This window comes from Pelobates fuscus, chromosome 7 (assembly GCF_036172605.1).
Source record: "Pelobates fuscus isolate aPelFus1 chromosome 7, aPelFus1.pri, whole genome shotgun sequence".
NCBI lineage: Eukaryota > Metazoa > Chordata > Amphibia > Anura > Pelobatidae > Pelobates > Pelobates fuscus.
The window spans coordinates 128,708,883-128,736,413 of NC_086323.1; the positions used below are offsets into that span (position 1 = coordinate 128,708,883).

Here is a 27,531-nt window from a genome sequence, read left to right on the forward strand (position 1 = left end):
AACAAGGCAGCCCTGATCTAAGAGCACACAGCATTCTGCAATATGTAACAAGGCAGCCCTGATCTAAGAGCACCCAGCATAGTGCAATATGTAACAAGGCAGCCCTGATCTAAGAGCACACAGCATAGTGCAATATGTAACAAGGCAGCCCTGATCTAAGAGCACACAGCATTCTGCAATATGTAACAAGGCAGCCCTGATCTAAGAGCACACAGCATAGTGCAATATGTAACAAGGCAGCCCTGATCTAAGAGCACACAGCATAGTGCAATATGTAACAAGGCAGCCCTGATCTAAGAGCACCCAGCATAGTGCACTATGTAACAAGGCAGCCCTGATCTAAGAGCACACAGCATAGTGCAATATGTAACAAGGCAGCCCTGATCTAAGAGCACACAGCATAGTGCAATATGTAACAAGGCAGCCCTGATCTAAGAGCACACAGCATAGTGCAATATGTTACAAGGCAGCCCTGATCTAAGAGCGCACAGCATTCTGCAATATGTAACAAGGCAGCCCTGATCTAAGAGCACACAGCATAGTGCAATATGTAACAAGGCAGCCCTGATCTAAGAGCACCCAGCATTCTGCAATATGTAACAAGGCAGCCCTGATCTAAGAGCACCCAGCATAGTGCAATATGTAACAAGGCAGCCCTGATCTAAGAGCACACAGCATTCTGCAATATGTAACAAGGCAGCCCTGATCTAAGAGCACACAGCATTCTGCAATATGTAACAAGGCAGCCCTGATCTAAGAGCACACAGCATTCTGCAATATGTAACAAGGCAGCCCTGATCTAAGAGCACACAGCATAGTGCAATATGTAACAAGGCAGCCCTGATCTAAGAGCACCCAGCATAGTGCAATATGTAACAAGGCAGCCCTGATCTAAGAGCACACAGCATTCTGCAATATGTAACAAGGCGGCCCTGATCTAAGAGCACACAGCATAGTGCAATATGTAACAAGGCAGCCCTGATCTAAGAGCACACAGCATAGTGCAATATGTAACAAGGCAGCCCTGATCTAAGAGCACCCAGCATAGTGCAATATGTAACAAGGCAGCCCTGATCTAAGAGCACACAGCATTCTGCAATATGTAACAAGGCGGCCCTGATCTAAGAGCACACAGCATAGTGCAATATGTAACAAGGCAGCCCTGATCTAAGAGCACACAGCATTCTGCAATATGTAACAAGGCAGCCCTGATCTAAGAGCACACAGCATAGTGCAATATGTAACAAGGCAGCCCTGATCTAAGAGCACACAGCATTCTGCAATATGTAACAAGGCAGCCCTGATCTAAGAGCACCCAGCATAGTGCAATATGTAACAAGGCAGCCCTGATCTAAGAGCACACAGCATAGTGCAATATGTAACAAGGCAGCCCTGATCTAAGAGCACACAGCATTCTGCAATATGTAACAAGGCAGCCCTGATCTAAGAGCACACAGCATAGTGCAATATGTAACAAGGCAGCCCTGATCTAAGAGCACACAGCATTCTGCAATATGTAACAAGGCAGCCCTGATCTAAGAGCACCCAGCATAGTGCAATATGTAACAAGGCAGCCCTGATCTAAGAGCACACAGCATAGTGCAATATGTAACAAGGCAGCCCTGATCTAAGAGCACACAGCATTCTGCAATATGTAACAAGGCAGCCCTGATCTAAGAGCACACAGCATAGTGCAATATGTAACAAGGCAGCCCTGATCTAAGAGCACACAGCATTCTGCAATATGTAACAAGGCAGCCCTGATCTAAGAGCACACAGCATAGTGCAATATGTAACAAGGCAGCCCTGATCTAAGAGCACACAGCATAGTGCAATATGTAACAAGGCAGCCCTGATCTAAGAGCACACAGTACATTGCAGCGAAACAGCAGTTCAGAGAAGTGAGGGGAGGGGCATGTCCTGTCAAACCAGCCCTTTCATAGGAGACACATGCTCTAGGGGTGGGAACAAAGTTCAGGAGGCAGAAGATGGGGTGGTTCCTGCTCTATGCGATCAAGCAGTGTAGTACAATCTGACAACATACGGAACTGCATTCTGCAAGAAAAACACCCACAGGTAAGTCTGACGTCTGATCACAATCTAAGAGTCTTAAGGAGCACATCACACTGATTGCCATTGGGGGAGAGCATGTACAAAAGATAGGCAAGTGTATGTTTCTTGAAAAATGCACATCTGTGGAACTAGGGTTAAGCAGCATTTAGCACACGAGCTGTTGTGTTTAAAGCGATACTATAGGCACCAAAACAACGTTATCTTAATAAAGCAGTTTGTGTAAAGATCATGGCCGTGCAGCACACTTCCCTGCAAGTGACTTGCACTAATGTTTACACTTTATTGTAAATTCTGTTTAATTTAGAATGTCTTATCTCCTGATCTGTTAATAGCCCTCTGGATCCTGCAGGGGCCTCCTGTGTATGACTAACACTTACAGAGCAAGATATAAACACTTCTAAAGCAAGTTAAAATCTGATTGAAAATGAAACCATTATTTTTCATGCAGATAGTGTGAGTAACAGCCCAGGGAGGTGAGGCTAGGGCTGCATAAACAGAAACAAAGTGATGTGAAAAATGAGACTGCAGGAGCATGGCATATACATCAAAACGTCTTAATTAAAAGTTTTTTGTAACTTTTTTTTTTTTTTTTTTTTTAAACCTGTGAATGTTGCCCTCTCCCAATCGCTTGAAAAGCTTTCTAAATGCAAATGTGACCCACGTTAATCCAGTGCTGCGCGATGCTCCCGGTGCTGCTTGGCGTGCGGTCTGACGTCACGGGAGCTGCGCTCAAGTACAATCAAAGGCTTCTTGTAAAGAACTTCTAATAGCACACACTGCACGCTGGCAACAGCCGATTTAGAGAATAGAAGTATTTTGTAAATTCAAACTATGAAATATTGTTGGTGGGGGATGATGACTTGGAAATGCCTAGGCATTCACAGTGCATTTAATTACTGTAAGGGAATGGAGAAGTTTATGAAGTATACACATCGGTTTCATTCATGAACGTCTTGAGTATAATTACTAGAACATCTTTGGCGTCTCTCAACTCGTTGGCAGCTTTGTTCTATGAGGCAGGGCCACCATCAGGGGGTGACAACCATAACAGTTGTCACGGGCCCACGCACTTAGGGCCACCCGATGGGCCCTATATCTTCAGGGGCCCGGTCAGCGCTGTGGCCGTGGTATAGCGCGACCGGGCCCCTTTAAAAATAAAAAAACAACCGCAGCCGCAGCAAGTGCTGCTGGGAGGAAGTGGTCATGAATGTATCTCTGTTAGTATGTATCTGTGTCCTTTTGTATCAGTGTGTGTGTTTGTGTCTGTGTGTGTATTCCTGTGGGTGGGATTTGGAGGCGGACTCTGTGGGCGGGATTGGAGGCGGGCCCCAGGGGGCCCAGACCCTGAGCTGAGTTAGGGGTCCCAAAATTTCTGGTGGCGGCCCTGCTATGAGGAAACCTCCCAGAATTGGTGTGGACAAGTATGGCATGTGGAGGAAACAGATCTCCTAATTGGGACATACATGAGTGGAGGACTTACTACTGCAGCCATTTGCAAGTAACTATAAAACCAAAGTAGCAGAGTTGAAAAAGTATTTTCTAAATACCACAAACCATCCCAAGTCTGAAATGTTACAAATCTGTATTTTGACAAGTTTGAGAACATAAAAGGGGTGTTCTAAGCACCATAATCACAACAGCACACTGTAGTGGTTATAGTTCCAAGAGTCATCTGTCAGCCAATAGTCAAACTGGTTTTTGAAAGAATTTGCACTTACCTGCACCTCCTCAGTGCCTGTGGTCTGTAAAGTAGAAGTTTTTGGAGTACCCTGTGTGGTGAGAAGCTCAGAGCTATAGAGAAAGATCTAATTGTACCAAATACCGATACTGAATCCATAAATTTTAGAACATCCAATTATCCTGGACTCAGCTCTCCAGTCTACTTGGTGCAAACTCACCCCACACACGTACTTGGACATGGAATAGTCCCATGGACAAAGGGTAGGCAACCTTCAGGACTCCAGATGTGGTGGACTACATCTCTTTAATGCTCTTACAGCCATAATGCTGCCAAAGCATCTTGGGAATTGTAGTCCACATGTGGAGTGCTGAAGGTTACCTACCCATGCCATAAACCAACAGGTTCGCGGAATGCCCCTTTAATTAACCCCTTAAGGACACAACATGTGTGACATGTCATGATTCCCTTTTATTCCAGAAGTTTGGTCCTTAAGGGGTTAAGAGAGCAGAGGGCAATTACTTTCAAACTGGACCTGTTACTTTACACCAAATAAAAAAAACAATTCACAATGCAACATAAGTTCATCCCGTGTACTTTGGCTCAGGACAGATTATTCAGATTATCAAAAGAACAGGGAGGCACAGCAGATTTCAGAGAAGTAGATCTAATTCTAATCTCTGGGTGAGAAAGAGAGGACTGGGAGTGAGGGGTGGGTTGCTAAATTTTGTTTGGGTGGCTGAGAAGGTAGTCCAACAAGAATATTTTGTTGTGGACAAAATCCAGTCTGGTGTTGGGTGCAATTCACTGACTTGGTAAAGTCGAAGGGAAACAAAACATTACTAATTTGGAGTTAGAATTCTATAAAGATGACAACAATCTACTCTGTTACATTATTCACATAAATAGCTCCTGTAGCAGTTAGCGAATGCAAAGTCTCAACTTTTAGACCAAAATAGCAAAGCTGAAAACTTAGTTGACGGATAATTTTTCCTATTCAGCTATTTGGGCCCTAAATTTAAAACCACATTGAATTCCTGACAATTCTGTATTTAGTAAATAATCCTGTTTATGTATTGGACTATACATTATACTTCGAAGTACAGATAACGTTTAAACGTCAGAACTTTGCCAAGTCTTAATTTCCTTAAAAGAGCACTTCATGTCATGTCACTCTGCCCTATTATGACTGTGATTGATTGATCACATAACAAAAATATTCAGTTGTTCGCAGTGAAAGGCTATCTACATAAATGTCAGCAATGTGTTAATGTGTTCTGGTTTTTTTTTGTGTGTTTTTTTTTTTGCTTATGCTGCAAAATAAACTTTTAAAACGCCATGTTGCAACCTATGACACAGTATTGCAGCCTGACAAGTACAAGATCAGCTGTTATTCTTCCCATGATGTATTAGCAAGTACTATTTTGCAGATACAACCATGGCAGCAACATTGCAGTGAGCCTTGATATTTTATGTTTGCCCAATAAGCACTTAGTACGAGTTTAAAGGGGCACTGTCACTATCTCAGGAATTTGCAACAAACTAGGAAAAATTCCTTCTTGACCCCAAAATAGCAGTCAGATATCTCCTTGGGTGAAACAGCTATTACCCCACTAATTAGAAATTATATCCCAGTTTATTTTTTAATGTTGGCGTATACCTTTTTAACTACACATTCACATTTCCAAGAATCTAAGAATAAGTTAGGATCTATAAATGAGTGATCACTTGGTGAATGAGTGACAACTCACTTGTACCGTGCCATAGTGCAGGTCAAATTCCAGATTCATATTAACTTGAGCCTGTTTATTCGCATAATCCTGCTCATTATGTGATCCCCCCAACCTGCCCCTCCCCCCACCCCCCCGATTCGTGCTGTCCCTTAATTTTTATTTTACGTATCTGGACACATATCACACTGATGGTTTGTGCATGAATAGTGCTGTTCTGTAGTATTTAGAATTTCATATCTTGCAGGAGGGGATTTAGTGAAATAATCACTGAAGATCGCTCATTTATAACAATTTGATTTAATTCCTGCATTGTACAGGGTGCAACGTTTCATGTCCTGCCCAACAGCATCAAAGAGGACGTGTGTCCAGGATAACATGATGGATCTGGTAGCCCTATTTGCCCAACTATATCTGCATTTCTGGTGCAAATGTTCCATTATCCTCAAGAAAATATTTTAATTTAAATTCATATAACTCAGCATTGCTTGCTTAATAGCCTGCAGCAAGTATTTATTTTTAATTACAAAGCAGACAATCTCGCCAGTTTGCAGTGGTAGCAACAACAACAAAAAAAACTCAGCTCCTATTTCACTGCATCAGGACAGGTCAGGTTGGATGTATTCAGGGTTTGATTTGTTCTGCCTTACCATGCGTGTGTGTTTGCAGAGTTCACCAGTGCTCAGTGGTTAATCAAAAACTGCTGAGCAGAAAGGATCTCAAGGGAAAGAAGTGTACGGAGTGGAGACAGAAGGTATACAGTTTATAAATATATGACAAAGAGACGTAGAAACCTCGACTGTGAAAAGACAGACAGGACATAGTGGCTTGTGACTGTTTAAGGCATAGTGACAGGTGTTACAAATAGGGCACAGTGATCACCACTGAGACCGTTATAGCATAGTGACTGCTCTATTAAAAGAGCAGAGACAGAGTTGAGTAATAATTAATATTAATACTGTATTTCTTGAAATCTGTGATCGCTATGATGATGCGTATCTACTTTAAGGCTGTTAGAGCAGTATGGTGAATGTAGTATAGACAGATACTCCGTAACAGGGAAGGACATTTTAGTAAGAGTCCGGTTACGGAAAGAGAGGTGTTAAAACAAGTCTGCAGTGATTTGCCTGGGCAGACATTAAGACAGACACACTGGGCAAGGCTTAGTTCAGGAGCATCAACCTCTCCAAAGAGATGCCCAACTACGACTCTAATGTATGTGACTGGCAGAGAATTATGGGAGTTTAGTCCACCATCCATTTATTCAGGTGGATACACCTTGATTAGATGCCATCACAAGAAAACCCCTATTCAAGTATTAAATGTTTGTGATAGTTCTGCTGCTTACATTTCTGTACGTTGCATACAGTGTAACACATTTTCCACAGATGGATATGAGCTCCAAAGAGAATGCTGCCACCAGTCTGTTCCGCGAGTATCTGAGGATACAAACTGTACATCCGGAGCCGGATTATGGTAACATGACATATTTATCTATTTATGTACTACGTCATTTATTACTGCAGTGATGGCTAACAGCTTGGCTCTGCAGATGTTTGTGGTTAGTAAGTAGTCTTCAAGCATCTGTCCTGCTGAGTTAAGCCATCACTGCAGTACAGACATAGTATCTAATGACAGGCCTGGCTAAGTGTTTTTATAAATCAATATGTTGTCATTACAGATGCTGCGGAGAAGTTCCTCATCCGGGTGGCAGAGGATATCGGATTGAAGAGCAGAAAACTGAAGGTAAAAAGAGGAAAGTAAAGGGAAGAGACAGCTTGAGTATGAGAGAGACAGGAAGATGATAAAATAAAGGGTGGACAAGTGAAATGCTACAATGGAGGATGAATTTCAAATAAGAGAGGAGAAAGGATTTATGGGGAAATGAGGTCTGAAAACAGCAGAAAGGGAGTAAAACGGAGATGGATTCTAAAGACCACTGAGGACCAGGAATAGAAAGGAGGAGTCTTGCAGAGGATTGATCAGAGGGGAAAAAGTAAGGGGCATAGTGTGATGAGAGAAGACAAAAAGTACATGAAAGAAAGATGAATAGATGAGAAGGCAGAATAGAATGGCGGAGAAAAAAAACATACCGATAGAGGGGTTATAAAAGTTTAAAAAAACTTGAAAATTAAAAGGAAAGATTAAATGGGAGAATCATGGAGAACAGGTGACAGAATTAGTATTTATTAAAAGGGGAACTGTCACTTTTCTGAAATTTACACAATTAAATAAAACATTGAAAATCTCCTATAACTTGTGTTAAAGAAACACTCCAAACACCATAACCACTATAGCTCAATGTAAGGATATGATGCCAGAAGAGAACAGGACTCCCATTGTAAGTAGTCAAACCATTTTTGAACAGTTTAACTCTCTTATCCGGAGAGCTGCAAGATTTTATGCAGGAACTTTTGTGTAATCTCCTGAGCTCATTGGCTGAGAGTGATCAGCTGATGCCTTCGGCACCATCAATCCAATGCTTCACATAGATAATTATTAAATCTAACACTGCCCTATAAGAAGCTGTAGCTGTGTTTAGAATCAATCTGCTGTGTGCACTTCCTACATATCTGTACCAATCCATACTCCCTAGGTACACACACTGACATATTTTGCTCTGTTCTTTGAACCCACTTCTTTTGCAGATGTCCTCTGGACGCACAATAATTATCATGACCTGGCTGGGAACGGAACCTCAACTCAAGTCTGTGATTCTGAATTCCCACATAGATGTGGTGCCTGTATATGAGGTGAGCAGTTTTAAATACCTACATTAAGTACATGGGGTTACAGAATGCACACAATCTAAATAGCCCTTTCTCTCTTTCTCCCCTACCCACTCCCCCCCCCCCCCCACTTCTCTCTCAGGAATTCTGGACATATCCACCATTTGAAGCTCACAAGGACGAATCGGGAAATATATATGCTAGGGGAACACAGGATATGAAGTGTGTTACGATCCAGTGAGTCACAGAGTTATACCTTTGTTAAAATGAACTGGTGGAACTAGGAAAAAATAGGTTGAGAATGCTTAGGAAAGGTGGGGGAGAAAATGGTTGGTGGTTAAGAAGTGGAGGAGACCTATTTGTGTTTAATAAGATTTTTACATTCGTAGAAGAAAGAAAGATACACAATAGTGTACAACAAAAGATTCAACACAATTCAATCACATGAATGCAGCAGGTTAAATGATACATATATCGAACATATCTCTGTGAGACCGGATTTGCCATACAGAGCAACTGCACGTTCGCCCTGACTAAATATATATTAATTAAAATATTATGTAACAGGAGGAACAAGGCTAGAACTAGCGCACCAGGACTAACGAAGACAAAAATCTCAGTGCCAGATGTAGTGTCAGTAGAAGTCCCTCATGTAAAAGAGGCAGTGAGACTAATTTGGTGGCCTGAACTCCAGCTATATTATGTGCCAACTGAGACTGTCTGTAAGAGAGAAAATACATACAGGAAAGTATAGCGGAAAGATAAGCAAAAAAGAAGGAAAGTAAAGAAAACGAACTGAAAGAGAAACAAAAGAAGGATAAAGATGGTTCCAGGGCAGTCTAAGTGGAGCCGTTCAAGGTCGTCAGTCCATGGGGCTCCAGCAGAAACAGTCTGTGCCCCTCTTAGGAGTAATGGGATCCTCCACAATGAGGCACATTACACTGGCCACTCGAATCTGACAGGAGACACCCAAATGCCCTGCCATCATTCCTCCCAGTATCCAGACACCCGCTCAACAGCACAGCTTTTATCATTACGGGCACAAAACTCCGGACCCTCCCCAAAAGCCTAGAGGCTGGAAGTAACTCAGATCCACAGGGCAAGGTTCTAAGGGATGAGGCCATTTTGATTTTGCCTAAGTATGCTAACCTAGAGTTAAAATTTTTTGTGTCAGGTGTGATATCTTAGAATAAAGTTAGGAATTTAAGGGGCAGAGATTTTAGACTAAGGGTTCCACTGTAAATGCCTGCTTCACCAAAGCCCTGACCGTCACCTAAACATCTGTCTTGTTTAAAGGTCTAATGGAAACTGGCAATGATGGTTCTTTTTGTGCTCTTTGCAGGTATCTCGAAGCCTTACGTGAGCTGAAGTCTAAGGGATTTCAATTTCCCCGTACCATTCATCTAACATTGGTGCCAGGTGAGATGTTGGAGAGGCTTGTATTTCATGAACCTTGAAGAGTGTTAATTTGTGGATGAAATACAGATTTCTTACCAAACTCGGAGTTTAGAGTATTAAGGTAAAATAAATGTTACCAAGCTAAAGCTAATATTATGTCAATGTCATGCTACTCATGTTAATAGATGAAGAGACTGGGGGACATACAGCGATGGAGCTATTAGTACGTCAGCCAGAGTTTGAAGAACTTAACCCTGGAATCACACTTGACGAAGGTTAGCCATGCTTCTTACTTTCCTTTACATGTAGGTCTCAAAGCCTCACTCCTTCTAGTGTCTGTTTTTCACGTTCTCAAGTAATTTCTCACCCACGTAACATTAAATAAACTTCTTGAACTGACGTAAATCCTCACAACAACTAATCCTTTTTAAGAACATTGTAGTAGCTCATATTTGTGCTTACTCATGCTTTGCAACATTTGAATCTCAGGGTGAAAAATGCTGAAAGTCAAAAGATTTTTTTAGTCAGTGCGAATTATAGTGGCTCTGTCCAATGCAGTCAGTGACGGCACTACTGTCACTGCAGTCAATGGGACTGTATGGGGGCTCTAGATGGCATAGCTCACAGAAAGGGCCAGAGTTCCACCACTAGCCCAATTCTGGTGCTGATGGGCCCTCTGGTGCTGCCACCCACATGGAGAGAGAAGCAGGTGGCCGGCTTTGCCCCTGCTACTTTCTTTCACACAACGATATAATATGCTAGAGTTGGTTGCACCCTTGAGTGACCGGGACCCACCCTTTATATATCAGGTATTGCACTGTAACAAGCTTAATACGACCAAAAATGTGCTTCTTGTTGTAAGACCTCAATAAAATGTGGGTGCTATTGACATATAGTGGTGGTCTGGGCCATTACTTTTTGGCTTACAAATACTATTACAATGTTCCATGGTTTGATTGCCCTCACTGAGTGTGTGTATTCTATATAGGAGTGGGCTGGCGGATTATGATTCTTTTTACATAAAATCTAGGCATGACATTAAGGCATTCTAATTCAACATAGCCACTACAGATTAACGTGAAATGTTAAAACTACGCCTTGTTTCTCTCACACTTTCCTCCGTTCACCACATATACTCTTGTCTTTACAGGTCTTGCAAGCCCCACGGAAGAATTCAGTGTGTTCTATGGGGAGAAATGTCCCTGGTGTAAGTGCTACTCTGCTAGTCCATATATCAAGTCAGGGAAGGGCTCAAGCCTCAGACTTAAACACAGGCAGCGCCAAAACTGTGAGCCTGCAAAGATGGGTTTCCATAAACATGCATGTTTCCCATGGGTCCAGGTTTGTAAGTGCTCTGAAATTATTTGAGACCCACATCTTGTATTACGCTGTCCAGCCACCTGTTTCTTGGGACACTTAAATAGATCATTCCACTTTCCCGGTGCACTTTGAAGATTATTTGATGAGAATTATGGAAACAAAATTCTGACAGAATCTCTGATTAATATATCCCTTTTAGTGTCGTATATCTCTGTTCCTTCTTTTAGTCTTCCCATTTACCCAACTTATCATTTATTATACCATACTGTTTGGCCTGTCTTACCAGGGATAACCGTTCACTGTCCGGGGGACCCAGGACATGGATCACGTTTCATTGAGAATTCGGCTGCCTCAAAATTAGTACGTTTTCATGAAAACTTTTATTTTTTTTTATTTTCCCCTCCTCTCTTTTATTTTCCCCTTTCTCTCCTTTTTAATTTTTAACACTTCCTATGCATTTCTGTACTGTAACTTTAATACTTGCTCTGTTTTAGATTAAAGAGTGACACTTGCATGTCTTGATAAACTGATGAATGCTGTATTTATCTCAAGCGGTTTAACTCCATGTGCTCCCATGTAATACCTTTACTGTTTATGTATTTTAAATAGCTATTCTGAGAGTTAAAATTTTCAGATGTAGTGTGAGACTCATAGGATAAATTGGTTGGTAATCTTAAATTGGTCCAAAAGAGGTTTATCCCGAAAAAATAAGAGCAACCAGTCACCTGGAATTGTCTAAACATAGATAAGTATCAAATATTCCCAACACATTATAACTACTTTCATATTGCCAACGTTATGTAAATGTTGATAGAAATACCACTTAAAGATTAATTTTAGTGTAAAAGCAGATACCGTATATACTCGAGTATAAGCCGAGTTTTTCAGCCCATTTTTTGGGCTGAAAAACCCCAACTCGGCTTATACTCGAGTCAAGGTCTGTATTATGGCAATTTGCATTGCCATAATACAGACTGGGGGGAGAGGGGGGCTGGCAGAGCTGTAACTTACCTGTTCTGCAGCTCCTGTCAGCTCTCTCCTCCTCTGCGCCGTCCGTTCTGCTCTTCTGTCAGCTCACACTGGAAGTCTCGCGAGAGCCGCGGCTCTCGCGAGACTTCCAGTGTAAGCTGACAGAAGAGCAGAACGGACGGCGCAGAGGAGGAGAGAGCTGACAGGAGCTGCAGAACAGGTAAGTTACAGCTCTGCCAGCCCCCCTCTCCCCCCCACTGAACTGCCACTGGACCACCAGGGAAGGAGAGCCCCCCTCCCTGCCATATATCAAGCAGGGAGGGGGGACGAAAAAAAAAATATATAAATAAAAAGAAATAATAAAAAAATAATAATACTAATAAAAAATTAATAATACAAAAAAAAAAGGGGTATAAGGACCACTATGGGGGGGGGTATAAGGACCACTATGGGAGGGAGGGGGTGGGTTAAGGACCACTATGGGAGGGAGGGGGGTATAAGGACCGCTATGGGAGGGAGGGGGGGTATAAGGACCACTATGGGAGGGAGGGGGGTATAAGGACCACTATGGGAGGGAGGGGGGGATAAGGACCACTATGGGAGGGAGGGGTGGGATAAGGACCACTATGGGAGGGAGGGGGGGGTATAAGGACCACTATGGGAGGGAGGGGGGGTATATGGACCACTATGAGAGGGAGGGGGTGGGATAAGGACCACTATTGGAGGGAGGGGGGGATAAGGACCACTATGGGAGGGAGGGGTGGGATAAGGACCACTATGGGAGGGAGGGGTGGGATAAGGACCACTATGGGAGGGAGGGGGGGGTATAAGGACCACTATGGGAGGGAGGGGGGGGTATATGGACCACTATGAGAGGGAGGGGGTGGGATAAGGACCACTATGGGAGGGGAGGGGGAAGTAAGGACCACTAGGGGAGGGGTGAGTCAGGACCACTGGGGGGGGGGTGAAGGAACACGGGGGTGGGGAGGTAAGGACCACTAAGGGAGGAGGAGGGGAAGTCAGGACATATGGGGGGGGAGGGGGCGGCAAATTTTTTTTTGCCTACGGCGGCAAATATCCTTGCACCGGCCCTGCACACACTGCATTCACACACTGCATTCATACACACACACGCTGCATTCATGCACACACACGCTGCATTCATGCACACACACGCTGCACTCATACACACACGCTGCACTCATACACACACGCTGCACTCATACACACACGCTGCACTCATACACACACGCTGCACTCATACACACACGCTGCACTCATACACACACGCTGCACTCATACACACACGCTGCACTCATACACACACACATACGCACACACTGCATTCATTATACACACACTGTAAATAAATATTCAATTAATATATTTTTTTTAGGATCTAATTTTATTTAGAAATTTACCAGTAGCTGCTGCATTTCCCACCCTAGTCTTATACTCGAGTCAATAAGTTTTCCCAGTTTTTTGGGATAAAATTAGGGGCCTCGGCTTATATTCGGGTCGGCTTATACTCGAGTATATACGGTATCTTAGATTGCACTCCCTAAGTTACAATAAATATATTAAAACAATGCTAAATGTAAGTGATTGATGAACTTGCAGGATTCCATTTTACAGGAAAGAGATTGGTGTTTAATATTCTTTAACATAAAGATTGCAGCTTGTGCCAATGTTTGCCAAACGCATTCTTGTCTACATTGGTATATTTATTAAAACAATGTTGTAGATAATACCCATAACACTATCTCATTGTTTGTTTTTTTTTCAGCATTTTGTGATTACAAAATTTCTTGAATTTCGAGAGAAGGAGAAACAAAGGTAGGTGTATATATATGTGTGTGTATGTATTTATGTATATATGTTTGTGTGTGTATGTACAGTATGTTTGTGTGTGTGTACATGTATATAATCTCCAGTTGTCATGTTGATCTATAATTTGAACTTTATAAATCTGTCTAAACATTAAAATCACTCTATTCAATTGTCGAAATATGTACCTTTCTTGAAGAGCCACCTGATCGGCAAAACATATGTCTTGGCTCTCTTACCCTCTGCTTTTTTTTTTTGTCTTCTGGGCTTTCAGCTTTTGTGATCATATTTAAGGACTGTTTTTGTAGACTGACTGCGGCATCTACATTTTCATATACATACATTTGTGTATTTTTTTCACACAGGGAGTGTACATTGGGGCTCAGTTTATGGTAGTTTAGTTCAGTTGGATCTGATAGTACTTATCCACAGAGATAGATGCCGTCAAAGGCACTGTTAGGAATTACAGGGATCCCTTTTGGAACAAGGTAAACTGTATTTTATATCTTACATGTCCCTACTATGCTTTTCTTTATTTATTATACTCCGGACTGATATTATTATTACTATTATTATTATTACTACTACTATTTATAAAGCGCCAACAAATTCTGCAGCACTGTACAATGGGTGGTCTAACAGACACATAATTGTAACCAGGCGAGTTGGACGCACAGGAACAGAAGTGTTGAGGGCCCTGCTTAATGAGCTTCCATGCTAGAGGGAGTGGGGTATAGTGACACAAAAAGTAAAGGTAGGGGTAGAAAGGTAAGAGGTAAGAGGTAGTGTTTTTTTTATTTTTTATTTTTTTTACATCATCATTTAGTTGGAGCAACTAAATGACCTCCATTTGTCTAAATATACATAGGGATTAAGGAGAGAGCGCAGGTAACTTTTTTTCTTTTCTTTGGTTTTTACTATATATTGGGGCTGATGTGTACTGTGGTCCTTGCTGCCGGCCCAGTAGTGATGGGAGTGAGCGCAGGACTTCTCTTTTTGTATTCTCATCATTTACTTGTTTGTATACAAACAGGGTTATTAACTAAAGTGAAAATTCAAAGTAAATTTCAAATTCAAGGTTAAATCAGCCATACTGGCAAAAATGATCTAAGTCCGCTATGTTTAAAATTCATTATGAATTCTCACTTTAGTGACTAACCCTGCATATGTTTACTAGCCCCCTTTTGTGAAACCTTAGGGTGTTAGTTGATACACGTAGCACTGTTTTTTAAATTTTGTTTATTTTTGCTGTGTGTGAAATACAAAGGATGCCTACGCCACAACAGCATGCATAGGCACAGTAAATTCAAACAATTAGAAACACGTGTGGCTTAAGAAACAATAGCACAATTTTTAAATTCTAACAGTAGTCTGACTATCACTCCAATGGCCATTTAAATCTAAGCTCACCAGCCATGTCAAGGCTAAACCACATGAAACACATGGGGTGGGTGGCAGCACTGAAACCTGGCTGTGTGATACCAATGTAAGTACATATAAACAAAATCAAGCTCTGTGCTCAAACTACCACCCCATGTGTTCACAATGAAGGGTTAATAAGCATGTAGGGGTTTTGAAAAATACCCTTCTCTGTCTCATTTAGCTCTTAGAGTGAAACTAAAAAACCTCCAGTTATTTAAATGTGCATAGGGATTTGGGATAGTGCTTAAGTAACTTTTTTATCTCTGGTATTTATTGAATTGATTTGAGCTGATGTGAACTATAGGGATTGCTGCTTCCCAGGAGTAGTGGGAGTTTTAGCTCAGGGCTTAATTGTGTACGTTTATATTTAAATATGTGATTTATGTAGTTCTAGAAGTGTCCTGGTTAGGCTCTCCATTAACTATAATAGTACCTATGTAACAATTGGTCACTAATTATCAAAGAGTTTACACAATAGCATTCATTTGTCGTCCCTTGATGTAATGGAAGAAAACAATGATGAAAGTATGCTCCATTAAGCAATATAAAAATACAGCCTTTTAACGAATGAAGTTCAGCCTTTAACATATATGGCAAGAGCTTTGCAAGTGTCTGTAATTGCTTTAAGTGAAACAGTTTTAAGGAAACGGCACTCACAGAAGCTGAAAAGTTTAGACTGTTCAGTGAGACTGGGGGATTCAAATTCAAAAAACAAGTTCTTTTGAGTCATAAGCAAAGTCAGCGATTTAACTTCTTCTAAATTGCAAAGTTGCCAAAATACACTACAACTTAGAAGTTTAACTGATTTCAACTGTCTGAAGGAGGTTTGAAGCTGGCTTAAGAGACAGGACTTAGTAATAAGAAATCATTGTTGACATTGTAGAGTAAACTGAAGAGAATTGCCTAAGCTAAACACCACAAAGGTTTGCTGAGTGAGGAGTCAAAATTTTTAATTTTTAGTCCCAGTCAGGACCCTAAACAAGAGTCTCAGCTACCCATACATCCTTTAAAAGGGCATTCCAGGCACGTAGATGATATTATTGAAGATTCTTGTAGTTGTAATTTTGTGACTGTGATATAATTTGTGCTTTTAATATATTTTTGTTAATTGATATTTGATACTTGTGTTACTCAGGCTAGAGTCTGACCCCAAGCTTACACTCGGAGATGTCACTTCTGTTAACCTCACTAAAGTCAGCGGAGGGGTATTATATAATGTTGTCCCATCTGAGATGTCTGCAACCTTTGATTTGCGAGTACCACCTACTTTAAACTTAAAGGTACAGTAATAATATCCCTTTTTTTTTTTTTCTTTTTTCCTCCATCCACTCATTATATTTACTATACATAGAATTATGGAAAATCGGCAAGGGTATTGCACATTTCAACCCCAAATAGCCAAACCAGAGAGTTTCTAAAACTACGCAATTTTTTTACAGCTCGACCGAAGATGTTCAACTTGTCAATTCTCCATAATTCTCAACTTCGTGAATAAACTCTAGTGTGTTTAACCTCTATCTTCACTGTATATTGTTCCACTTTCTTCCCAGTCTCACTTCCTCATTTGTTTTTGACAGTTTTTCTTTTCTCAATTCCCTCGTTTCTTTCTCATTCGACACTTTTTATTTTCTGATGCATAAAAAAAATACAAAAAAAAGTGCTGCACAATAACCTTGACATTGACGTGGATTTATTTATATCCCTATATGTCTGCAAATCTAGTTCTTCATACATTAGACTCCTGAACCAATGACTATTTACCTGACTAGGTGGCCTTGTAGGTGACCAGGTCCTGCCCTGATTTTCCCTATTTTCTCTGCTTTTCATTATCACATTTATTTATTTTTTTCTCGTACCTTGACCGATACTACTTTCCCTCTCCCTAGGAATTTGAAAGCCAGATAGAGGGTTGGTGCCGAGAAGCTGGAAGTGATGTGACCTGGGAGTATCATCAGGTGAGATTGGGTGAAGTTTACAGTGGCTTGTGACTTCACATTAAAACCTGCACCCAACCTGATTATTCTACTCTTTATATTTCTAGAAATGTATGAATCAGAATGTGACATCCACAGATGATTCCTATCCTTGGTGGAAAGCATTTAGCTCTCCCTGCAAAGAGCTGTGAGTAACACTGGGTCAAAGATAACCAGGAAAACTAGTTGGGGGATTATAAGATGACTGTCAGAGGGCAACAGAGTAGGACAGTGGTACTGATTATTATTAGCCAGGGTTATGCACGGAGAGGGTGCAATCCAGAGAATGAGTGTATAAAAGCGACGGGTTGGCCTATTTGACCATAATTAAGAACTAATGCAAAATGAAATCACAAAAGTACATCTCACTGTGTTTATTGAAATTGATATTTGGCAAAGTGTAATTTAAAAATTAATGGAGGAAGCATGCTAGGAAGTATTCCAGGCTTTGATACCTATTGTTCTTCATTTATGGAAATATCACCAATCGAGCTAACAAAATAATATACAGTGCACACTATAATTGTGGATTAACAGATGATTCAATTTTAAATGACATTTTCTCATTATTATGCCGCATGCAGAAGGGGTGGACTGACCTTCTGTGTACAAACACTACATTTTTATTCACTAATATTAAAAAAAAAACTTACATATATGTGTTGAGAGAACTGTAATAACCATACTAATTTCCTGGTGTCCAGTAGGGCTATTTGTAACGGCTATTTATTGTAAAGTTGAGTTGGTGTGTGCTATAACGCGCCATTCACTGAGTAGACACAGTTATGATATAATTCTGGTGTATTATATTGATCAGTGGGAAATGGTCTGTTATCCAAACAGGGGTTTAAAGCTCAAACCAGAGATTTTCCCAGCAGGAACAGACAGCCGCTACATACGAGAGGTTAGTATACGAATAAACCCAATATGGTTTCTTTATTTTTAAATCACATGTCTCTGTCACATCCTGTCCAATAACATGGGCTTTTGTAAATAAAAGAGATTGTATATTATGCAATGACTTGTATAACAATCCTCTGTTTCTTCTTATCTTGTGATTTCTATTCCATCTCTTTCTATATCCCACATTGTTTATCTGTCCTCTTGTTCCCAGATATAATACAGTCTGTTTCCAAACACCATCTTTGTTCCTCCTTTACCATTCATGTCGTTACATGCTTCTCTTTGCATACTTATACTGCCAAAGGGTGACCATACGGTAGATGTCAAGCTTGTGTAAAACAACTCCTGTGTTCTGCGGTAGATCATGGTCTGTCTGGTCAAACTAACATCTTTGTTTCTCCTAGGTTGGGTATCCTGCTATTGGGTTCTCGCCCATAAATCACACGCCTATCTTGCTGCATGATCATAATGAGTATTTGAATGAAGATGTCTTCCTACGTGGAATCCATATCTACACCAAGATCATCACTTCACTGGCTAGTGTTCCTGCCTTTGATGGAGAACATTAACCTACGAGACCACACTCAGGGATGGTATTAATGTCTTAAACTCAGAGTCAGGGTGGTAAGATGGGGCTAAACTCAGGGATCTTACAATTGCAATCAAACATAAAGCTTTAATAAGTCAGAGTAGTACAGTTAAATGGGTAAACCCAGAGTGTCAAAGCACACTTGTTGATGGAACAGAGGGATTCTGTATGTTTACATTTAATATATTTGAGAAAAAACTAAAGGGATCGTGTGGATGTAGTCTGTGCCATTTAACATGTTTAAATGCCACTGGCGTTCCACATCTATGCAACCATAACACTAAAAGTGTCTTCGTCAATGCTCTGAATGTCTCGCTTCCAGTTTCCCCTCTTTATGTGCAGTCATTCACATCATATTCAATTAACCCAGCGGATTCATTTATATAACCAAAGATAGCTCATATTTGATTTTGCATGAACTGTTTAATCAGTCTGCACAATTATATATCATTATGGCCACGATTTAATATATTTAGAGGAGATTTTCAAAATATTTTTTTAAATTTGATTTTATATTTTTTGATATTTTAGTATTTAGATGTTTGTTTTTTTTTTGTTTTTTTTTAAAGTGTTATCAACAAATATTAAATTGAGGCCTATATTTCAAATACCATTATTTTTTGTCAAACTTTACAAGTGATACAGTGCCTTCAACCCTCTGATGTAACCAGTGAAACACCCACACATAAAATGCAAACATTTTAGTGCAGGTAACCTGCTGTAGGAACAAAGTGTGTTTTGTTTGAGAAACATTCAATAAACAATCCACTGAATGAAATAATGTGTGAGTTAGAATATTTTGTAGCTTATATTAATTTAATCGATTAGTCTGATATTATGAATAATTGTCATTTTAGTGAAGTCATCAAGAGAAACTAGGTGTAGATTATAGATCCTAATATATTTTAAACCAAAAAATATATACCGGTACATTTTAATTTTAAAATAAAAATGCTTTCATGTCATCTACAAACAGAATGTAAAATCAATTACTTACCCACTGGCCATAATGCAGCCAAAAATTGTTTTGGGCTATTTCTAACTCAGCTGCAGGTGACTGTCCTCCTAAGCACCACATTTCTCTGTGGTGGTGACCTTTTGTACAGTGCTACGGAATTTCTTGGTGCTTTATAAATAATAAAGTACAGTTGGCACTTCTATTATTATCAGTAATGACTAGTCTTGCCCCAGCAAATGTTTTTTAAAGTACATTTACTGTGATATGAAATGTGGTCCACCAATTTGTAGTGGAGAGCTTCAGTGGCAGTTCCAGAAGATAACCTTGGGTGGGGTATTGCTGCAGTGTAGCTTGGCACTGCTGTGCTTTGTAGAGTGCTAAAATAGAAATGAAGTGAGGAGGTATAATAGACAAGTAACTATCTCCCGATTCCTCCCTATCTCCCGGTTTAAAGGACTCTCATTATGAACTGGCACTCACCTTTGTAGTGCTGCCAAAAGTCAGGAGGCTATCCAAAATGCATGATCTGCTATATAATTGGTGGAATAAGTGTTAGAATATTTATAGAAGTCATAAATCGGTTTTGTATAAAAAAAAAAAAAACACCCATATAATATGAAATATTCTACAGGTATCTAGCTGTCCGCTCTCTCAATCTGACTTTATCAAGAGCAGTGGCTGACAGTCAGACCTCCAGCTCCTGTAACAGTTTCTGTACATATACAACCATCAATATAAATGATAATTATATTGCAGGTAAACTGTTGATATGAGACTGCTCTGCAAATATTGTTGGTGTCAACCATAGTTCCTGATGTTGGTATTTTCCCCAGGTGGAAGTGGGTCTGGATCCAATACTGCTGAGGGTAGCGACCTATCCCTTAGGCACAACAATGTATCTGTACGGCATCCCAAGTTTATTTAACCCCTTAATCAACCACTTGTCAATAAGACACTGTATGCCAGTGACCGCTGCCATTTTATTTTTCCCAAACTGTTTTTTCTTTTCTTACTGAATCACATTGTGGAATGAAAATTTGACATGTCAGAAATGTGAGTCATAAACATTTGCAATATTAAAACCAAAATGTAAGTTTTTATGAAAGCTTTAAGAACAATTATGAAGGAAATAAGCAACCTCTAAAAAGGGGTTTCTCTGCACAACTAGAGATTAATGCTGCTGCATATTTTCCTACGGCAGACCGTATCACTATAGTTTTAGTCTAAGCGAGGAAACAGGCAACAATGATTGCTTAAAAGTCACAATTTTGGTGCTCCATTCCACTATGAGCAGCCATTTGCAAAGCCATGCAATGGAACATGGTGAGTAAATCATTTAATTAAAAATTGACTTCTGCAAATAATAAACTTCAAAATGACTCTGCAGTCACATGTCTGTATTACTTAATGCAAAAAAAACCATTCTTGGGTTTGTAGGTCAGTGTGTCTGTGTGTCGTCTTCCGGTTTTGGAAATTTCAGTTTTATAAAAATGTATTTCAGTATTTTTTAACAGAGCAGCCCCATGAAGCTGTGTTTTATTATAAAAAAAAAACCTTACGGGTGGATATTTCTATACATAGTTTTAAATTATTGAAAATCAAACACACTTAAAATGAAGTACATGAAATTAATATTGAGTTTCTTGTAATAATATAGTTATTGACTGTGCCAATTATTTACCTCCTCTTCAGCTATCATTCACAAGGGGTAAAATGGCTCATCCGTATCTCTATCTCCACTCATTTGTGCTAATCATTGAATGTATCGGTGTGTTAAATCTGCAATATTTCTGTATATGAGCATACCACTTTTTTGTATTACCATCCTGGCTCTGTGTATAAAAATATAACATCATAAAATTGCCACCTGTCATGTGTATAATTTCACGTGTATATGTATTCACTGCACACCTATGTAAATATACATTATCATATACAGTTTATTTTATTAACTTTGTGTTCTATGTACATTGTGAATCCACTTCACAAATCAACACTCCATATACTTAGTTTTAATATGATCTATTAATATCCTCCCCTGGCTGAGACTTACACAACCTCCCTATACACTTTCTGGAAAAAAAGTTTTATTTTGTTTACTTGACCAGTACTTTCTCTGCTCGGTTAAATAACTACTAGTGCAAAGCAGCCTCTTGCAAGAAATTAAATAAAGAAAAAATAGGAAGCACTATATAAATACAAAAAATATGTTCTGCATCTTCTGTATTTCTTTTTAGTATTATTTGTTTTGTGCCCAAGGAGGACAAGTCCTATTTGAGATATGTTGAAAGTCCTATTTGAGATATGTTGAAAGTCCTATTTGAGATATGTTGATGATTCATGTAATTTTTTCAATTGTCATTGCCAATTGGCAATGTTTTTGGTACTTCGCTATATGCTCTCAGACAGACTTCAATTCCCAGACCAGAACCAGCGCTATCATGATTAGACTCACAAGGTCCAAACTGCAGTCCACAGCTGCTTTCTGGTCACTGATCCTTTTGGATGCACTGGCAGGTGGGTGGAAGGGAATGATAAGGGAATCTTTTAAGCAAACCAATAAGTTTGAATGACTATCTGTTCCTGACCAAATTAGAGATGTTTAAATTGCGTATACGCAGAAGTAAATTCACACTGACACACAAAGTTCAGGTTAAATGAAAGAACTTCAGGAAATTTATTGGCATCTGTTAAAAAGCGGGCTCGCCCAGAGACACTCAGGACAAACTCAAGATGCAGAGCACAACCCCCAGAGAGATATACAACGTTGAATATGTACCACTGTCTAATCAGTTTGTGCCCATGATCACTATGTGCTTATGAGTAGTATTGATACCGGAGAAACTGACGGAAGCCAAGCACAGAGAGATGGACACAGGTTTCTTCAGGAAGGAAGAGATTCTTTATTGGATCACCGATCGGGACTCAGAGGGACTAGCGTCACCAAAATACCACAAGTTCTGAGCCCCGGACAATAGTGCAGGCTCCTTATATAGGCATATAACTCCTCCCATATTAAGCTCCACCCGCACATTCTCTTAACCAATCAACACAAATAAGAATTAACTTCCTGTTTGACCGCATGGCTTGTCCAGCACAATGGAGGAGGGGAATACTATATCCTGTATTCTTGCACATGCTCCGTACACTACTGATCGTATCTTGCCTCGTGCAACCAACTGATCGATACGTCAGCATATGCACGTACACATGCCACGTGGTAATCTCGGCCTACTAAATTTATTTTTTTACCGAGATTCCACCACATTCCCCCCTTTGATGCCTCTTGATATTTTACAATTACTTGAGGCATCACATAACCTTAGTTTTGCTTACACCGCAAGTTACCTTGAACCAGACCAGACTTATCTTATGATGTGAATCTTTTAACACTCATCTTCCTGCATTGGTTCTCCTTGATCTAGAGCCTTATACTTATATATCGCCATTATCTGTGCAGCAGCCTTCCTCTCTGCTATACTTCCTATCAGGCTTTGCACAAACCTAACTACTAAGGGTATAAGACACGGTAGGAGTAGACACAACAGTAAAATCAGTAGGACTCCACCTACCACTGCCTTAAGCCCTCCAAACCACTCATACCAGCTACCAAACCAACTACTTGGATTGTACCCTTTCCATACCTGAGTAGGCACATGCGCTAGTTTAACCATATGGCTAGTAAGCTCAGCTATTGCTTGCCCTTCGTCATCTATTTGAAGACAGCAATTGCTTAGGTTAAACTTCCCACATACACCTCCCTCTACTGCCAAAAGGTAATCCAAGGCTAATCTATTTTGGTAGACTGCCGTCCTCATCCTGGTGTTATGCTTCACTAGAAGATTGAGCGCTTGTGACGTCTCGTTGGTGATAATCTCAACCACCGCCTGTAATCTTATAATGCGGTTGAGCATATAAATAGGGGTTCTATAACCAAAGGTACCATCTTCTGCCCACGTGGCTGGCCCATAATAATCTATGATACGCTGGGGAGGCCATTCATTATCTTCCCAGGTGCCTATCTCTAAGGGTCCCCTTTTCTTCCTATGATTCACATCATACACTTTAACACCTAAAGTCTCACCTGTTTCAATCGGTAACAAGAAGAAGGATGGTTTGAGCATACCCAACACACATGCCCCTTCCCAGTCCTGTGGCAACTCCGAATAGGCTTTCTTACCACAGATCCAGTACAAATTTGCTGGGGCTCTCCAGGTAGATGTGATGGATAAATCAAACCACACATCCTTTAAACTGGCATATCTAGCAAACGGGTTAGATGGTTCTGAGACATTTGAAGCCGACCACCAAGTTGTATTTTTAGTATCATCATCATAAGCTTTTTGCCCTAGACAAGTTAATTCTCCTACAGAAGTATTATACATTATTCCTTTCCTTGCTATGCAAACATAACCTATGATGGAGGTCTTTAATCTCCACTCAGATTTACCTCTAACACTCAAATGATAATCGGCTTGTGTAGATATTAGTTGGTCAACTGCCTCAGAACCGGACATTACCTCCTTTGCTTCCCAAGGCCATTGGTCTCCCATGTTAGTACCTCCACACACATAGCAGTTGGTAACATTAAGACTACCGGCAATACTTTCAGCTAGGTCAATGAACAGGTTTTTAGCGTTATGGGGGATCTTATTATCTATACTCATCTCTTCATAAAAGGAATGGTATACTTGATGAGTCTGGGAGGATACCGTATCAGTCTCTATTCCTATAAACAATAATGTCCCAGGATCTAAACCCGTCCCGTATATCTGAAACCCAAATAAATTTCCATACTTATCTAGGAACTTGTCGGGGTTATTAATAAGTATATGGACTGGGTTGCATTCCATAGACTTACAATAAGGGCTAGTCGGCAACTTAGTCACTATCATGTCTTTATCTACTGTCTGTCCCCAAGTCGCCCACCCCACACAAGACCAATATGGGCAAAAGTTATAGTCTTTATTTGGGCATCTAGGACTTACATATTTATTTTTACTACTGGGACAAATATATTTATCATTAGACCCATACGTCCTCTCCCATCTAAGATCCCCACATACATTCCACGGTTTTCTACCACTTGATATCGCCTTACATGCATCAAATAGCAGAACACCCGAAGAATATACGGATTCTAACACCGTCTTATTAATTAGGGTCCCCTGAGGATCTCCATTCCTGAGGGTCAACCAAATTGTACGAGGTTGATACTCTGGACTGAAGCACTTAGGTTCTCCTACTCCTAAATGGCACACACTATAGTCTATATTTAGGTATCTACATCTTGATACCTCTCCTTTACATTCGGATTGTGAATGCCAAATTAGGGTTTGGGAAATATGGTTACCTGTTCTCGTAGTCTTAATGCATACCTCACAGCTAGGAGTGTCGGTACCTCTACCTTCCTGAATATAAAAACACATATAAATAAACACAATCAAAAGCACATCTTTCGCCGTCATCCTCAGTCTTCGTCCGTGCGATGGAACCTCAGCTTCCAGGATGTGAGGGCTGCAGGGAATGGAGTTCTGCTCGTCTTCACAGGTGTCCCTTCGAGACTTTCCTGGCTTATACACTATGTGTTGGTAAGCGGACAGGCTTTATTATGGCCTTCTCACTCACACCTGTAACAATAAAATTTGTAATCCACAATAATTCCTCGTTACTCCGACTGAGTAGTGCGTTTCAACCGGATCTTGCAGGGATTCTCTGGATCTGCTGTAACTTGCCAAGAATCGACTGCTGCTGGTTTAACCCTGGAGTGATGTATCCACGGAGTTACTTCGGCTACTTTTATCGCTGTAGGGGTAGACAAAAGAACAACATAAGGACCTCTCCACTTGGGCCCTAACGGTACATTATTCCACTCTTTAATCCACACTTGGTCTCCTGGATGATAACTATGAACAGGGGGATAAATATTCACAGGTAATCTATCTTGTACCCATTTCTGTACCTCCTCCATAGTCTTACCCAACTCTACAACCTGCTGCCGGGTAATTCCTTCTCCCAACTGACTCAAATCCCCCCTTAAGTTACCAAGTACGGGAGGTGGTCGCCCATACATAATTTCAAAAGGAGAGAGGCCCATCCTTCTGGTAGGGGTACTGCGGATTCGCAATAGAGCTATGGGTAAGAGAACGTTCCACTTAAGTTGGGTTTCCTGACACATTTTAGCCAACTGGTTCTTAATAGTTCTATTCATTCTCTCTACCTTACCAGAACTCTGGGGTCTATATGCAGTATGAAGCCTCCACTTTATACCAAGCATATGAGTCAGTTGTTGTAGGCACTGGTGAACAAAAGCTGGACCATTGTCCGATCCTATAGAACAGGGTAGTCCATATCGGGGTATTATTTCTCGTAGCAGGAATCTTACAACTTCTCCTGCTTTCTCTGTACGAGTAGGACATGCTTCTACCCAGCCTGAATAGGTGCACACAATTACCAACAGGTAACGATGTCCACCCGATTTAGGCATCACTGTAAAGTCTATTTGTAGATCGGACATGGGGAGTCCCCCCATAAACTGGACTCCTGGTGGCTTTACTGGTCCTTGTCTTGCATTATTCTTAGCACACGTTACACATCTGCGTACAATGGCCTGAGTCAAGTTGGACAATCTTGGTATGTAGAAATGTTTCCTGAGAGATTCTTCAGTACTGTCTCTCCCAGAATGTGTCCCGTTGTGATAATTTTGGACAATTTCTACCGCTAGTGATGCTGGTATGACTATTCTTCCATCTTCTAGCTGATACCACTTGTTCTCCAAATACTTTCCCGGTTCAGTCTTTAACCACTCCTCTTCTTGAGCTGTATAAACTGGAGTCCATTGGGACAGTGGAGTTGGTATAAGAGCAGCTATATGCCCCACATACTCCTGTCTTCCTGATTCAGCAGCGCGCTTAGCTGCACTATCTGCCATCCGATTTCCCTTGGTTACATCACCATCTCCTCTCAGATGCGCTCGACAATGTATGATACCGACTTCTTTCGGCTCCCACACTGCTTCCAATAGTTGTAGGATTTCGGCTGCGTATTTGATTTCTTTGCCTTCTGAATTCAGTAGTCCTCTTTCTTTATACAAAGCTCCGTGGGCATGAGTGGTTAAAAACGCATACTTAGAGTCCGTATAGATATTCACTCTTAAACCTTCAGCCAATTGTAACGCTCGTGTTAGTGCTATTAATTCTGCCTTTTGTGCTGATGTTCCTTTCGCCAGTGGCCGAGCTTCTATCACCTTGTCTATTGTTGTTACTGCATATCCTGCATAGCGGATCCCTTCTTTCACATAACTACTGCCGTCGGTATAATATTGAACATCGGGGTTCTGGATGGGAAAATCACGAAGATCTGGTCTACTTGAAAATACTTCATCCATTACTTCCAAACAATCATGTTGACTTTCAGTAGGTTGCGGCAAAAGGGTAGCTGGATTTAAGGTGTTTACAGTCTCTAAATGCACTCTTGGGTTTTCACACAACATTGCTTGATACTTGGTCATACGGCTGTTACTAAACCAATGATTTCCTTTGTAATCCAACAACGTCTGTACTGCATGTGGGACTCGTACATAAAGTTCTTGACCCAGAGTGAGTTTATCGGCTTCAGCTACTAGCAGGGCGGCTGCAGCTACGGCTCTTAGACAAGGTGGAAGTCCGCTGGCCACTGCATCCAGTTGCTTAGACATGTAGGCAACAGGTCTTTGCCATGATCCCAAGTACTGTGTCAATACTCCCACAGCCATTCTTCTTTGCTCGTGTACATATAAGTAGAATGGTCGTGTGTGATCAGGTAGACCTAATGCTGGGGCACTCATCAAAGCCTTCTTCACATCTTCAAATGCCGTTTGCTGTTCTTGGGTCCATAAGAAGGGGTCGTGCTCTGTACCTTTGATGGCTGCGTACAGAGGTTTTGCCAGTATCGCATAGCTGGGAATCCATATCCTACAGAAGC

At 40.8% G+C, this 27,531-nt stretch overlaps 1 protein-coding gene across 3 annotated transcripts; it reads left to right on the plus strand.

The window, feature by feature from the left end:
* Positions 1 to 1,996: 1,996 nt before the first annotated feature.
* On the plus strand, positions 1,997 to 21,432 carry ACY1 (aminoacylase 1). Of its 3 annotated transcripts, none has more exons than XM_063426633.1 (15): positions 1,997 to 2,076; positions 6,870 to 6,957; positions 7,163 to 7,227; positions 8,130 to 8,234; positions 8,353 to 8,447; positions 9,553 to 9,629; positions 9,794 to 9,883; positions 10,759 to 10,815; positions 11,215 to 11,288; positions 13,684 to 13,733; positions 16,282 to 16,426; positions 17,033 to 17,101; positions 17,188 to 17,267; positions 17,963 to 18,023; positions 18,427 to 21,432. In XM_063426633.1, the coding sequence occupies exons 1-15, from the start codon at positions 2,008 to 2,010 to the stop codon at positions 18,589 to 18,591; spliced, it is 1,290 nt and encodes a 429-aa protein (XP_063282703.1). In that variant the 5' UTR covers positions 1,997 to 2,007; the 3' UTR covers positions 18,592 to 21,432. The 3 variants fall into 3 exon arrangements, with proteins under 3 accessions (XP_063282703.1, XP_063282705.1, XP_063282704.1); XM_063426635.1 differs by lacking the exon at positions 1,997 to 2,076 and adding an exon at positions 6,074 to 6,235; XM_063426634.1 differs by lacking the exon at positions 1,997 to 2,076 and adding an exon at positions 6,075 to 6,235 and having other exon boundaries at positions 6,851 to 6,957.
* Positions 21,433 to 27,531: the final 6,099 nt, after the last annotated feature.